The sequence below is a fragment of the Gossypium arboreum genome, unplaced genomic scaffold (assembly GCF_025698485.1).
Source record: "Gossypium arboreum isolate Shixiya-1 unplaced genomic scaffold, ASM2569848v2 Contig00304, whole genome shotgun sequence".
Classification (NCBI taxonomy): Eukaryota; Viridiplantae; Streptophyta; class Magnoliopsida; order Malvales; family Malvaceae; genus Gossypium; species Gossypium arboreum.
In genome coordinates this window covers 1-13,130 of record NW_026440420.1, presented here as the reverse complement: position 1 = coordinate 13,130, position 13,130 = coordinate 1, and the positions used below count along the sequence as shown (strand labels likewise).

At 32.4% G+C, this 13,130-nt stretch overlaps 1 protein-coding gene across 2 annotated transcripts; it reads right to left on the bottom strand.

Annotated features, from left to right (window-relative positions):
- Positions 1 to 2,527: 2,527 nt before the first annotated feature.
- On the bottom strand, positions 2,528 to 8,560 carry LOC128279245 (putative disease resistance RPP13-like protein 1). 2 transcript variants are annotated; one of them, XM_053024951.1, is made up of 4 exons: positions 4,007 to 8,554; positions 3,625 to 3,883; positions 3,431 to 3,522; positions 2,528 to 2,989 (listed from the first exon to the last, which is right to left on the bottom strand). In XM_053024951.1, the coding sequence occupies exon 1, from the start codon at positions 7,900 to 7,902 to the stop codon at positions 4,144 to 4,146; it is 3,759 nt and encodes a 1,252-aa protein (XP_052880911.1). In that variant the 5' UTR covers positions 7,903 to 8,554; the 3' UTR covers positions 2,528 to 2,989; positions 3,431 to 3,522; positions 3,625 to 3,883; positions 4,007 to 4,143. The 2 variants fall into 2 exon arrangements, with proteins under 2 accessions (XP_052880911.1, XP_052880910.1); XM_053024950.1 differs by having other exon boundaries at positions 3,431 to 3,883; positions 4,007 to 8,560.
- Between the last annotated feature and the right edge of the window lie 4,570 nt (positions 8,561 to 13,130).

The following is a 13,130-nucleotide window of genomic DNA, read 5'->3' as shown; positions in this document are numbered from 1 at the left end:
TTTAGTCCTTGGGTCTTCCATGTTTGCATTTTTGGCACCACTTCCCTCTTTCTTTGCATGTTAGCCCATTATATCTTCAAATTTGCACTTTTTCCTTTAAATTTCCTCTCCTCCAATTTAGTCGCTAAAAGATAAAAACCACAAAATAATCCAAATTAGTAGGATTATACTCAAAATAATCATGCAATTGAAATATGTCGTTTAGAGTATTATCATAATATTATTTGTTACCTTTTAAATAAAAACCCTTTTTAAGTTATTTTTCAACTAAATTGATCTTTAGTTAAACTCCTAACTCCAACTCAATTAGATAATTAAATATAGTATAAATAACAAAAACTAGAATTGAAATTGACATACATGTATGTTTGTAGCCTTAAATACTCCTCTTTCATGGTGTTCGTTCCAATACAAGTAAGGAGCCAAAAATTTTGAAGGAGGTCAAAATAAAGTTGTATATTTTATGATAGCAAAAGTAAAATTTTATCATTTTAATAACTTATATCTTTATAATTTTTAAAGGATTAAATCAAATTTTCTCATTCTTGAGAGGATCCAAGTGTAATTTTACCATATACAAATTTAAAAATTTAAATTATAAAAGGACTAAAGGTGAAATTTTCCAATTTAGGGGACCGGGGCCCTTGCCATCCCCTTGGCTCCGCCTTTGCCTCAATTCCTAGCAACTTCGCTTATTTAACAAAAAAAAAACAATATTAGAAATGTAATTATTATTATCGATCGAGTCTTAACTTAGTTGACATCAAGAACAAAATATATATATACACACAATTGTACCTCAGCTTATTGCTAAAGGGTGTTCTTGAGAATGATCCTCTTCCATTCCTTTGTTGTATCTTGAAAGAGTGTGTTCCATGCTACATTCATAAAATGTCATATTTTTTAAATTTAAAAATAAATAAAAATAAACTTTCACATTCATAAATTTTCATATTTTAGAAATTAAAATAAATTTCTAATTCATTATTAGGGTTTAGGGTTTTTTTTGAACATATTTTAACCTACATTGTTTGGACTTGAGTCGACCAAATTCATGGCAAGTTATTCTTAGCTTATCGTAACTATTTATGTATATTTTGTTTTAATATTAGTCTGTATTGTTGTGTTTTAGTATACAATTTCATATTTTTCTTTTTTTTAAAATATTTTTCATATAGATTATATATACTTGCAAATATTCCTTAGTTATACTATATTTATTTATATGCAAATATAAATTTTAAGCTCAATGATTTAATGAATGATTATATATTATTTTCAAAAGCAATTATATAAAAATAGTTTAAAAAGAAGAAGAAAATGTTAAAATTCCTTTATAGGAATCAATATTCACTAATATAAGCCGATATTAATTGAAATGAATCAAAATACGATAAAATTTTATTTGAAGCGAAACTTAAATTATTTTATTCTAGTACAATATCAAAAGATCTGTAAAATCGATGCAACGAGAATCGAAACTACTGACTACCACGCTACAAAACGGAAAAAAAATGAAAATCAATTAAATTATAACTCAACTTACTTTCATGCTTAAAAGATTAAAATAAAATTAAATAAAACCAGTTCTCAAAAATAATCATCCAGAAAACAAATATATATAAATTTTATCGATCATTACAAACTAATACACATTGATATAAATTGATATTAACGGAAATAAAACAAAACACGATGAAATGTTAATTGAAATGAAATTTAAACTACTTTATACTAGTTCAATATTAAAATGATACATAACAATTGATACTAATACCCAAACTACTAACTATCTAATTATTAAGAAAAGAAAAATAATGGAAATCAATCAATTTATAGGTCATCTTACTTTCATGGTTACAAAAAAAAATTGCTAAAATTAAAAATTTTAAAACCCAGATTTCGATTATAAAAATCATCTATAATATATATAGACCACTGAAAAACCAAAGGTTTTTATAACAACAAACATATCAAAGAAAATAAAGCAAAAATTTAGGGATTGTAAAAGATTCTTTTTTGAGAGAAAAAAATATAAGTAATGTTTATATATAACAATTGTTTTCTTAAATGGAATATTTTACATTTGAAATTTATTCAAAATCATTTATTTGATATTTGTATATTTATTTATATGCATATATTATATATTTTTAAAATATCGATAAATTTGAAATAATATATCAAAATAGACTGGTACCAGACGATTAATTCTAAGAGAAAAGTGATGCGTCTACCAGTGTAGTACTGGCTATCTTGAAAGGAATTATGTGGCAAATTTGTTTGAAAAGAAATGGGTAAAATCGTGTTGAGATAGTATTTCGGTGGCTATAATGTTTGATGCTTTTTTTCTTTGAGTATTTTGCTTTGATGCTTTTGATCTGTGTTGATATTTGAGTGTAATCATTAGGATATATATGGTTATTTGAATTTTTATGATTCGTTATACACTACTATGGTTGTTTTATTAATAATTAATGTTTTGGATTGAGAAAAAATTTAATAAATTGAAATACAAAAATAAAAGTAGAGAAAGTGAACACGATGAATTACGTGGTTCGAGAATATTCCTTACATCCACGGGCAGAACTAAAAATGAAATTCGCTATTAAAAAATAGAGATTACACTAGAATTACATCAAATAAAATACCTCGCCACAATAACTACCTACAAACTTAGAGCAATTGACCAACATTTTTGTTTTCAATCTCAAAATTTTCAAAAGCAATACTTTATTTAAAACATCCTAGCCTCGTATCAGTCATCAATGGAGACCTAAGACAGGTTCATGATTTGTGTAGATAGAGATAGATGATACTAAAAGCATTAGAAACCAAACTAACCACGTTGTGCCATTGTTGAGCCCATAAGCTGGTATTGCCCTCTTGGGATGCCCACCATTCAAGGGTTTATCACCCGAAGGTACGTACACCTCCCCAGTGGTACCATTTGGCCTTTTATCTGCCACCAATTTCATGGTTTCCAGAGCTGCATGAAAGTACAAGGCTAAATAAATAACATATTTGGCTCCTCAGCTACAACTATGTACCAAGCACCAAAATATGCTCCAACACAGGAAAGGAATGTCAGAAGAACAAATTCTCCATATACTATGATAAACATTGATAACATCACAGTTGAAGCCTTTCAAAGCGGGGAAATTCATAAAAGATTGATAGAAAATATGCCAATCTACCGGACCGGAAAGCTGAAAAGCAACATTAAAAGAGAGCTGCAATGAAACTAGTTCCAAACTGCTACAGTATATATATAAAATTTGATTCATTTAACTCAAACCTCAAAGTCAAAAGCTAGAGAGTCAAGATATAGTGAGTCACTTAGTCACTGCTATTTTTGGCTAGAAAATAAAGTATTTTTGTACCTCTAAGTAAAAGCGGAATAAATAAAGTCACATAGTCAATCACTTACACAGTGAGTTTGTTTATGTCGCTCAATCCACATGATCAAAGAAGCAATTCCTCATCAAGTGAAGTGATGCAGCCTCTGAATCGATTCATGGTCTGAGAAATTCGGAAAACTAAGACGGGACATCTTTGAGATTGGACAGAACAATTTTTGGGAAGTTCCAAGGATGAATAATCTCAATGTGACCCGTGACTTACAAGTGAAACCCCAAATTGCAGCTCAGTGAACTCTGTTGTGTTATTGTTAAATTAAGCTCTCTAATGCCATGTTGTAACGTGTACTGTATCCCTCCATTAATCCTGCAAACATCAGTACCATGTCTACAGTGATGACGAAATCTGTTGGCACTTGGCATTGATATCCTTATGCAATAACAGAAATCTATCCACAAAGAGCAACAAACCATCACTTGAAATTGAAGGTCTCTCTATTTTTCGCCGGTTTAGCCTTTAATGCCTGCAAAATTGAATACAAAATATATAAGACTGATTTCTATTATCAAGTTGTTCATGAGAACAATCAGATATATATATATATAAAAGGTATGAAATTGATAAATGTTTAAAATGCGTTTCACACCTGTGGTTTGAGTGTGGAGAAATCGATGCCAGATTTTGCTGCTTAAATTTCAATCTATTTCCCTCGGGATGACTGTTTTAATATCAATTTTAACAAAAGGTATGTGGGCAATCTTGGACCACTCTCGTCCTCTACCCCTACTGCACCCTTCTTCTAGCAATGGGCACTTGAAATATGTAGGTGCTCAAGCGAGAGAAGCATATCTTTTCCGGAAGAGATGTGAGCTTAGGACAATCATAGATTCGCAATTCTTGAAGAGAGGTGAGGTATCGAAAGCCCTTGGAGCATATGAACTCCAAATTCTCAAAATTTTCAATGGAAATAGATGTTAGAGAAGGAGGCAGCGTCTTTCGTATCCCTTCTTCTGGAAACGACACCACATTTGAGCATCCTCCACCTCTGATTTTGAGTTGTTGAAGAGAGGTGAGTCTGTTAAATCCCCATTGAACAAGTGATGGATAAATTTTAGGTGCGTTTGAGATTTGAAGTGATGTAAGGTTGGTAGGGAAACCCTCTTCTGGAAAGGATATGTCAGCCGAACACTTCGACACCGCTAATTGTCGAAGGGAGGTGAAGTTGATGCACTTGGGAAGGGCTCCAAAATTTTCACAATTACTAATTAAGAAAACTCTGAGATTTGTGGCGGGCAACCCACTTTCTTCAAATGAAACCAGATTTGGACACCTAGATAATCGAATCTCCTGAAGATGACTGAGCTTGTCGAATCCCCGTGGTAATGATTTAATTTTGTCAGCACCCCTAATTAGAATGCTTTCGAGATCAGTGGTTTCAAGGAAGTCTTGGGCTATGCATTCCAACACCGGACAATTCCAAATAAGAAGCTGTTTAAGCATTACGGGTAACTTGGCATTTAAAAATAAGCTAGTTAGCTTTGAACAGTTCCTAATATCCAGATGTTGAAGCCGATTGCATATGTCGCCCCTTGATGATAACCATATTAGAGATGGACAGTATATTATATCTAAGCGCTCAAGAAGATAAGTGTTGCTACTGATACTCTTATTATTATTTTCTTTTTCATCAACCAAATATTGCAAATTCACGCAATTCCCAATCCTCAGCTCTTTTAAAGCAGGAGGAAAGTTACTCTCTGCAAAACAAACCAAGCGTGGACACTTTACAAGTTCTACTCTTGTAATGAATGGGAAAGCATGTATGGCATCTGGTAGTCTATTGAGCCTTTCACAATCCACTATTATCAGAGATTCAACACCTGGAATCTTGTCAAGTTGCAATCTCTCCTCCTCTGTTTCCAAAGAGACCAATTGGGGACAATCCTTAATACTAATGAAACGATGCCCAACTAAGCTGAACCCATTTTGGGACAAAGATCCCGACTCCTTCCAACCAGAGATCTTGAATGTTTCGGACTTTGCAAATCTCAACATTATCCTCTCTGCTGAAATATAAAATTTTGAAATATTTGAAAGAAAGACATGTTTCAAAGAGGTAACCATCTGTACAGACAAAGAACCTTCATCCACCAATTCTTCACACCCTTCAACACTTAATTTACGCAGCAAGGGAAAACTTGAAATTGAAACTACCAGTCTCTTACACTCATAGATTTCAAGCTTCTGCAAGGATTGAAGGATGATTGGCAACCTTCCCAGCAATAGAGGACATTCTCTGATTGAAAGAAAACGAAGGCTGGGGAATTTCGATACTTCCTCATCATCTTCACATAGGTCCCACTCCTTCCAATTCAGCATATTGCCAAAACGCAGAGACTCTAATGATGCAAAAGCATTTGATTGATTTTCTCCAAACAACTCAGCACCAATCTTGTGTACTTGATCCAAACCACTAATTGAAAGATCTTTTAACAACAACAACCTTCCAATCGATGGTAGAGATTTGCAATTTTTACAGTCGTGAAGCTCCAATGACAACATATTTTTGAAGGAAGGATCTGCAATCCAAGTAGAGAATTTTGCACCACCATAATTCTCAATGACGAGTTGCTCAAGCTTTTTAGAAGGATGAAGAGAGTCTAACACCCATTCTTCAACCTCTTTTTTCCTTGTATCTTTCTTAAAGTCCCAACTCCATTTCAATACCAATCGATCAATTCCCTGCTTCTCATTTAACTTGGCTTCCCCTGCATCTTCAACATTAACATTCTCCAACCTAGAAAGACAAAAATCACCTTTGAGGTTTGACAAATATTTCAATTCTCTGATACTATGTCCATCACCTTCCCCTATGATAAAATTTGATAACCTTTGAAGATTCGTTAGCTTATCAATTCTAAAAGGAAACCTTTCTATTAAGTAGGCACCTCTGATATCAAGATAATGCAAGTTCACAAGATTTCCCATATTTGAAGGTAACCTTTGAAGTTTGGAACAACTTTTTAGTAATAAAGTTTCCAAATGATAAAGAGTGCACAAAGAATCAGGTAGGCATTTGATTTGGGTGTGAGAAAAATTTAAGTAGCGAAGATGTTTTAAATTTTCAAAAACATCAGGCAACTCAGTGATTTTATACCCACTCAAAGAAAGCACCCTTAAGTAGCCAAGTTTTGGCAACAAATCAACCAAAACAACATTAGTTAAATAAAGCTTCCAATAACGTGACAACTGTAAAGGTAGAAAAGTACGTAATGATTTCACTTGATCAAATGCTTCGAACTTCTTCACTGTGTCATATCTACTGACAATATAAGAAGAATGTCGAGTGCGATTTGAGAACTTTTGTTGCATATCACCCTCCAGTTTGGAGCATATGTCTCCTGCAACTACTTGAGCTAAATCATTGATAAGGTCATGCATTACAAATCGGGACTCATCTTTACTGGATATCTGAAAAAATGACCTCGACACTAGATCTTGAAAATATTGATTTCCAATATCTTTAACTTGAGGCATAGCTTTTTGTTGCAAGAGACCTTCCGCTCTCCATAACAAGATAATTTCTTCTTCTTCAAATTCATAGTCTTTAGGAAGTATGGAGCAATATGCAAAACATCGTTTCAAGTATGACGGAAGATGATGGTAGCTTAATCGCAAAGCTGGAATTATGCCACACTGCTCTTCTGGTAAGTTCCATATCTCACTCTCATATATTCTTCCCCATTCTCCATGATATTTAACTGTGCGTAGCAAGCTTCCAATAGCTTTTGCAGCCAAAGGTAAGCCATTGCACCTTCTAATAATTTTCTCTCCAATTTCTTTGAACTGGGGATGTCCATCGAAATTTCTTGCTTTTAATGCATGCTGTGTAAATATGGATAAACAATCATCATCCGATAGCTTATCCAAATGAAAAGCTTTGAGCGGATCCACAATAGATGAAACAATTTGAAGACGAGTGGTTACAATGATAGTGGTCCCTGCTCCAAACGGAGACCGTAAGATGGTCCAATCATTATAATTCTCGTTCCAAATGTCATCTAAAACAAGCAAGAATCTTTTACCCGACAATTTCTCCTTCAACTTAACTTGAAGTAAATCCAAGTTACTGTAATCACATGACTCAGAAGTGATGGACTGTAAAATTGCCTTTGTTATAGCAATTGCATCAAAATTATCAGAAACGCATACCCAGGCCTTGAGATCAAAAGACTCGTTGATGGTGGCGTCATTGTAAACAAGCTGAGCAAGAGTTGTTTTACCCATCCCTCCCATGCCCACGATGGAAAGGACTGAAACTCCATTGGAGTTATTACCTTTGAGCAACTCAATCATTTCTGTCTTCTCCTTGTGTCTACCAACATACTCCACAACTCCATCCAGTACGGAAGTTGGTTGCAGCCTTTGTTGCTTTCCCTTGGAGGTTGGAGCTTGAGACAAGAGGTCACTCAACCCCAAACTACTTCTTCGAGTAGTCAAACTATTCAGTGTATCAGTGATCTCTTTCACCTTGGGAATCATGGAATTCTTAAACAGGAAAGAAGTGGAGTGAAATTACTAGTGGTACAGCAGGTAGGAATGAGTTTCCGTACCTTGCTAGTGCTGGCTTGAGCTTGCGATTTGTTGAGCTTGAGACGTAACTCTTCATAAGCGAACTCATCCAAGATGTCATCCACATCGTAAGCCAAGTCCTGGAGATCCTCCAACCATTTCTTCACGCCCTCGTTCTTGATCTGTTTCTCCTCTGCATCGTCCAACACTGCTTGGATATCAGGCAATATGGACTGCCACTGCTTGAGCTGCGGGTGGAGTTGCTTATGATCAGCGACAAAGTTGAGCGCAGAGTCGAGCAACTTGCCCCCAACAGCTCCAAAACACAGAAAGAGCAGCCTCCAATGACAGACATGGTGGAATTATGAGAAATAAGGTGACGAGAAATGAACAAATCCAAAATGGAAACTCAGGGAACAAAAAGAAAGAAACGGAAATGGAATCTGCAAAATTGGTGAAAGTTGAAGAAATTGGCACAATATCCTTAAACCATGTAATAATTCAGACCATGAAGCAATGAGTTGGAAGTCACTGAATACAGAAACAGAAGCTGCTTTTCGTTTTTCTTTTTTCAATGGGAAAGGAATAATGGAAATGATGGGACCTTTGCTTTTGAATTTTGATGCTCTTCTTTTTTTCTTGCTTTTAAGTAAATTTAATTAAAGATCAAAATACTATATTTCCCACAACTTTGTCACCAGCTCAATAAGACCTGCTAATAATTTGGGTTATTCGTCTAGACTCGAATACCACTCAAAACTTGAGAGGATTTTAATAAAAATATTAGACCCAAAAAATGAGTTTTGATAAAAAAATTAAACCCGTTTAAAATATAAGTTGGGTTCAGGCTTGAACATTCAAGATCTAAGCTCGGCTCTGCCTTTTAAGTTTATAGTACTTTATATTATGTTATTTTTATATATTATGTAATTTAGAATACATTAAAATAAATCTATATTAAATATATAATACTACCCTAATTTAAACATTAAATAATATTAAGATGACTATATAAAAAATTCTATAAATAAAAATGTTTAAAATTATTAAATATTAATATAATGTAATATAAATATATATATATATATATATATATTAAAATTTAAAAATAACATTGACAAGCGTAAAATAGACTTAAGTTAGTCTTTTGAAAAATATAGACATATTTAGACAAAATTTCAAGCTCATATTTCGAGTTAAACCAAACTTAATACGAATGTGATAAATATACTAATTGTAACCTATTTTGTTAATTGTTATATGCCTATCACTTCAAGTTCTACTAATTTATGATTAGCTTTCATACTAGATCGGTCAATCAAACTCAAATTACCTTCTTTTTAGATAAATTAAATGACTTAAAACTAACTCAATTACATTTCTTCCTAGAGTGAATAACAAAATAATCGGTCCAACCAATTAAGTAAAATCACTTCTATTATTATAATTATTAAATCATGATGGTTTGGTTATCGGTATTTTTTATTGAGATTCGGTTAATTTAATTTTCGATTTTTCTAAACAAATATTTACATTTAGATTTGATGATGATTAATGCTTGTTCACACTCCATGGGTTTCAATTATATCAACCTATTCAATCGCTTTTTTTTCCCTAATGCATGTGGGTGGACCACGGCCAAAAGCACATTTAAGGTCTCTTTTTCTTTTCCTTAACAAAGTATATAGGGTCTCTTCTTCTTTTTTGTCAAAGTAATCTTTATCTTCAATAAAATAATTTTAAAATCCCAATCACTTTCCCTAATTTACGGAACTTACAAGTGCAATTAACAAAAAAAAAAAAAAAACCACAATTTATATTCAATTCAGAGTTGTAGGGAAGAAGATGGAAGATGGCCAAATAGAAAGGACCATTGCAAGGATGATAGTGAAGTTACAGTTGCTACATAATGTTTGTTATTAAAGATGATAGACAGTGTGGATTGAAGAAATAGGTGGGTGATCCAAAGTGTCTTTAAGGGTGGGACCGAGGCTTTTGAATTTTGAAGAAATTTCTTTGCCATTTCTGAAATTTCAATTTTCCTTTAAGGAAAACGATGAGGACGATGCCAATCTAATTCCCATTCAATTAAACCCTGATCTCGCTCACAATGCCATCTAATGCCCATATATCAAGTTATTATTTCCATAAACTTTAAAGCCTAATGTAGTTTTGGTTCAATTTAATATTGCCATAAAACATAATGATTAATTGACACAATATAGCAACCACACACATGTCCTACTTTGTTTTTGGGTTGAAAACATCACTGTAAATGCAAAAGGAGAGAAGGTGAAGCCTTTCAAATTCTCCACACGGCAAAATGGTGCTGACATGTCAGATGAGCTGATATGGCCGACCATGTTAGAAAAATTATAAAAAAATTTTAAAATTAAAAAAACAGATATATACGTCTAGATTCTAGAATGACTAGAGACAAACAATTGTCCAGAATCAAATGAATTTGGACAATATGTTGTCCAGGTTTATTTTAGATGTGTATATATATGTTTTATTAATTTTAATTTTTTTTATTTTTTATTTTTTTATGTGGCATGCTATATTAGTGCGCCTTGTTATTACAAATAATTTTTAATAAAATTTTGTTGACATGGCATGATGGTTTTTGTTAACAGAAGGGCATTATTGATTTTTGGGAAATTACTAAGGGCTCAATAGGATGAAATTTTTTATTTATTTTAGGATGATTTAATAAAAAATATAAATTTAACAGCTAAAAATCAAAAACTTAAATGAAATGTTAAAATGATTTATTTTATAAAATTAAAAGACTAAATAAATCATTACATTATTCTTTTATATTACGAGACCATAGTGGGTTAAAGTGTCTGTAACAACACCAAAATGAATATCCCTAATGGTGTCGTGCAAAAATCAATAACAGGCTTTCTATAAATCGAAATGAGGTTTGGGAAAAATCAATTTTATTGTTTAAATATATTAAAAAGTTATTTTCAAAATAATATTTATACTTTAAAAATAGATAAATAATGTATTTTTATTAATTAAATAATAATTGAATCAAGTCAACGATAAAATAATACCAGAAATGAATCGAGTTAAATTCGTTACCATTAACAAATAATTCAATCCTTGAATGAATATTTATATCAATAATACTTAATTTCTTTAGCATGTAATAAAAGAAATACCCTGAAAAATAAATAATGTTATTATTAAGGATTGTGTGATGCAGTATTAGGATGTAGTTTGGTTTATCTACTTCAAACACATATCTTAAGATTAAATTAAACCTGTATGAATTAGTTGCGAGTTGAAGTGCTCCACCCCTTCATTGGAGTTGAGAAGAAAGCAAATAGGAGCACTACTTAACCCATAATGCTAAAGCAAATGCAACTATGGTTAGGTGGAAATGTAATCAAAGTGAGGCTTTGCGACATTGAATTGTAATAAGTGGATGAGGGTCATAGGGTGGGTGGGACCACTGTTTTTGAATCTTGATGCTCCTCTTTTTCCATAGCTGAATGAATCCTCAACTTGCTCCCATAAAGCATCCTTTGAAGTTCCCTATATAGTCCGTTTATAAGAGCATTAGAATGCTAATCATTAGAGTTTCAGCTTAGATTGAACAACAAAATGGAAAGTGTTAAGAGCAGCAGAGTGTTTTGAAAGAGATACTCGATGAGAATTTTCTCACCAATATTTCTTCCAAATGCCTGTAAAAGAAAATCAAGGAATAAAAAAACATATCTACAACTATGTTCCAAGTGCCAAAATACACTCCAACACAATAAGAGAATTACCAGAAGAACATATTCAGAAAATGCAGATGAACACTGAACATTCAATTTGGTGAATAAATATGGCAGACAATTAACTAACCGTTTTATCAAATCAAATAAGCTAAAAGAAGACTCGTTGAAGTCATCCACTATTTTTCGCCAATTTAGCTTTCAATGCCTGGTTGAAATAATTAGAGAAGTGAAAAAAGTTGCAGGCATGGTCTTCTAAACAATTAGCGAAGATATGGTCAACTGCTTGAGCTGATTGAGTTAAAACCCCCTTCGGAGGAAGCATAGTTAAAAAGGCAAAGGAAACCAATCTGAGAATGAGAATTATTTAATTCAGAATTGGTGGTCTTCATTTTAAGTTAGAATATAGCCTAATAGAGGCACACTTTGTGAACCTGAAGTAGAAACCCCTCAATAATGGTAAGAGCTAAAATTACATAAATTACCTTTTAAAAACAAGCCTAATTTATAAAAAAGATTTTGTACTCAATGATAAAAAATAAGAATAAATGAGCAGCAATGTGACAAGTTTGACCTCCGATGTACTATGGAGAAACTTATAGTTTATTTAAGAACCTAGGACTGAAGAATCTGTGGAGTCGAAGTTGAGACATATATGTTCGTTAGGATTATATTCTTCATGCTCACACAAAAATTTGCACGTTAATTGTGCATTAAATTGTGCTTATTTTTGTGATTCAATTGATTGTAGGAGAATCCTCGTATATATTTATGAAGGGCATTGTACATAAACTTGCTCAGTTAATATATTTGCGTTGTACTTTTTGATACATTTTGACATGCAGTTGAATAAACTCGCAAAGAATAGCTGAGTTTTAGTAAAATGAAGGGATATTGCTAATTCAAAATTACTATTAATGTGTTTCACTAATTCAAGTGGATTTTATTTTTGCTTTGGGTTTTTTTTTTAAATATAAAAAGTGTTTTTTTTTAAATTATTTACTTCGAGTTTCTTGATTCTTGCCTCCATCTCTTCTATCCTTTCTGTTGGAACAAAGTCTGCAGCAACACACAAACAACCATGAATTTGCTTAAGAACTAAAATGAAACCGAGAACAAAAGTGAAAATGAACTTGAGCAAAAACTTGGATGAATAATCAGCAGCACACTTCATTCATTGATAATGAAGACTAATACAAAGTTTTCAAGTCAAAAGACTATTACCTAATGATTTAACTACTCCCACTAATTTACTAATACAAATTTGAATTACAAAACAAGTAAGTGACATATCAGCTACTACATCAACTTCAAATTAAAGACAAATCCTACTAACTTTGACAACAAGTTACAAAGTAACTAAACTAAGTTACATTGAAACAAAATAATCAAAATGAATGATCTTGCAAAACTTGTCTATACTTAGTTCTTCCCAATGCGGTCTGCTTGCAAAGGTTGGCCACA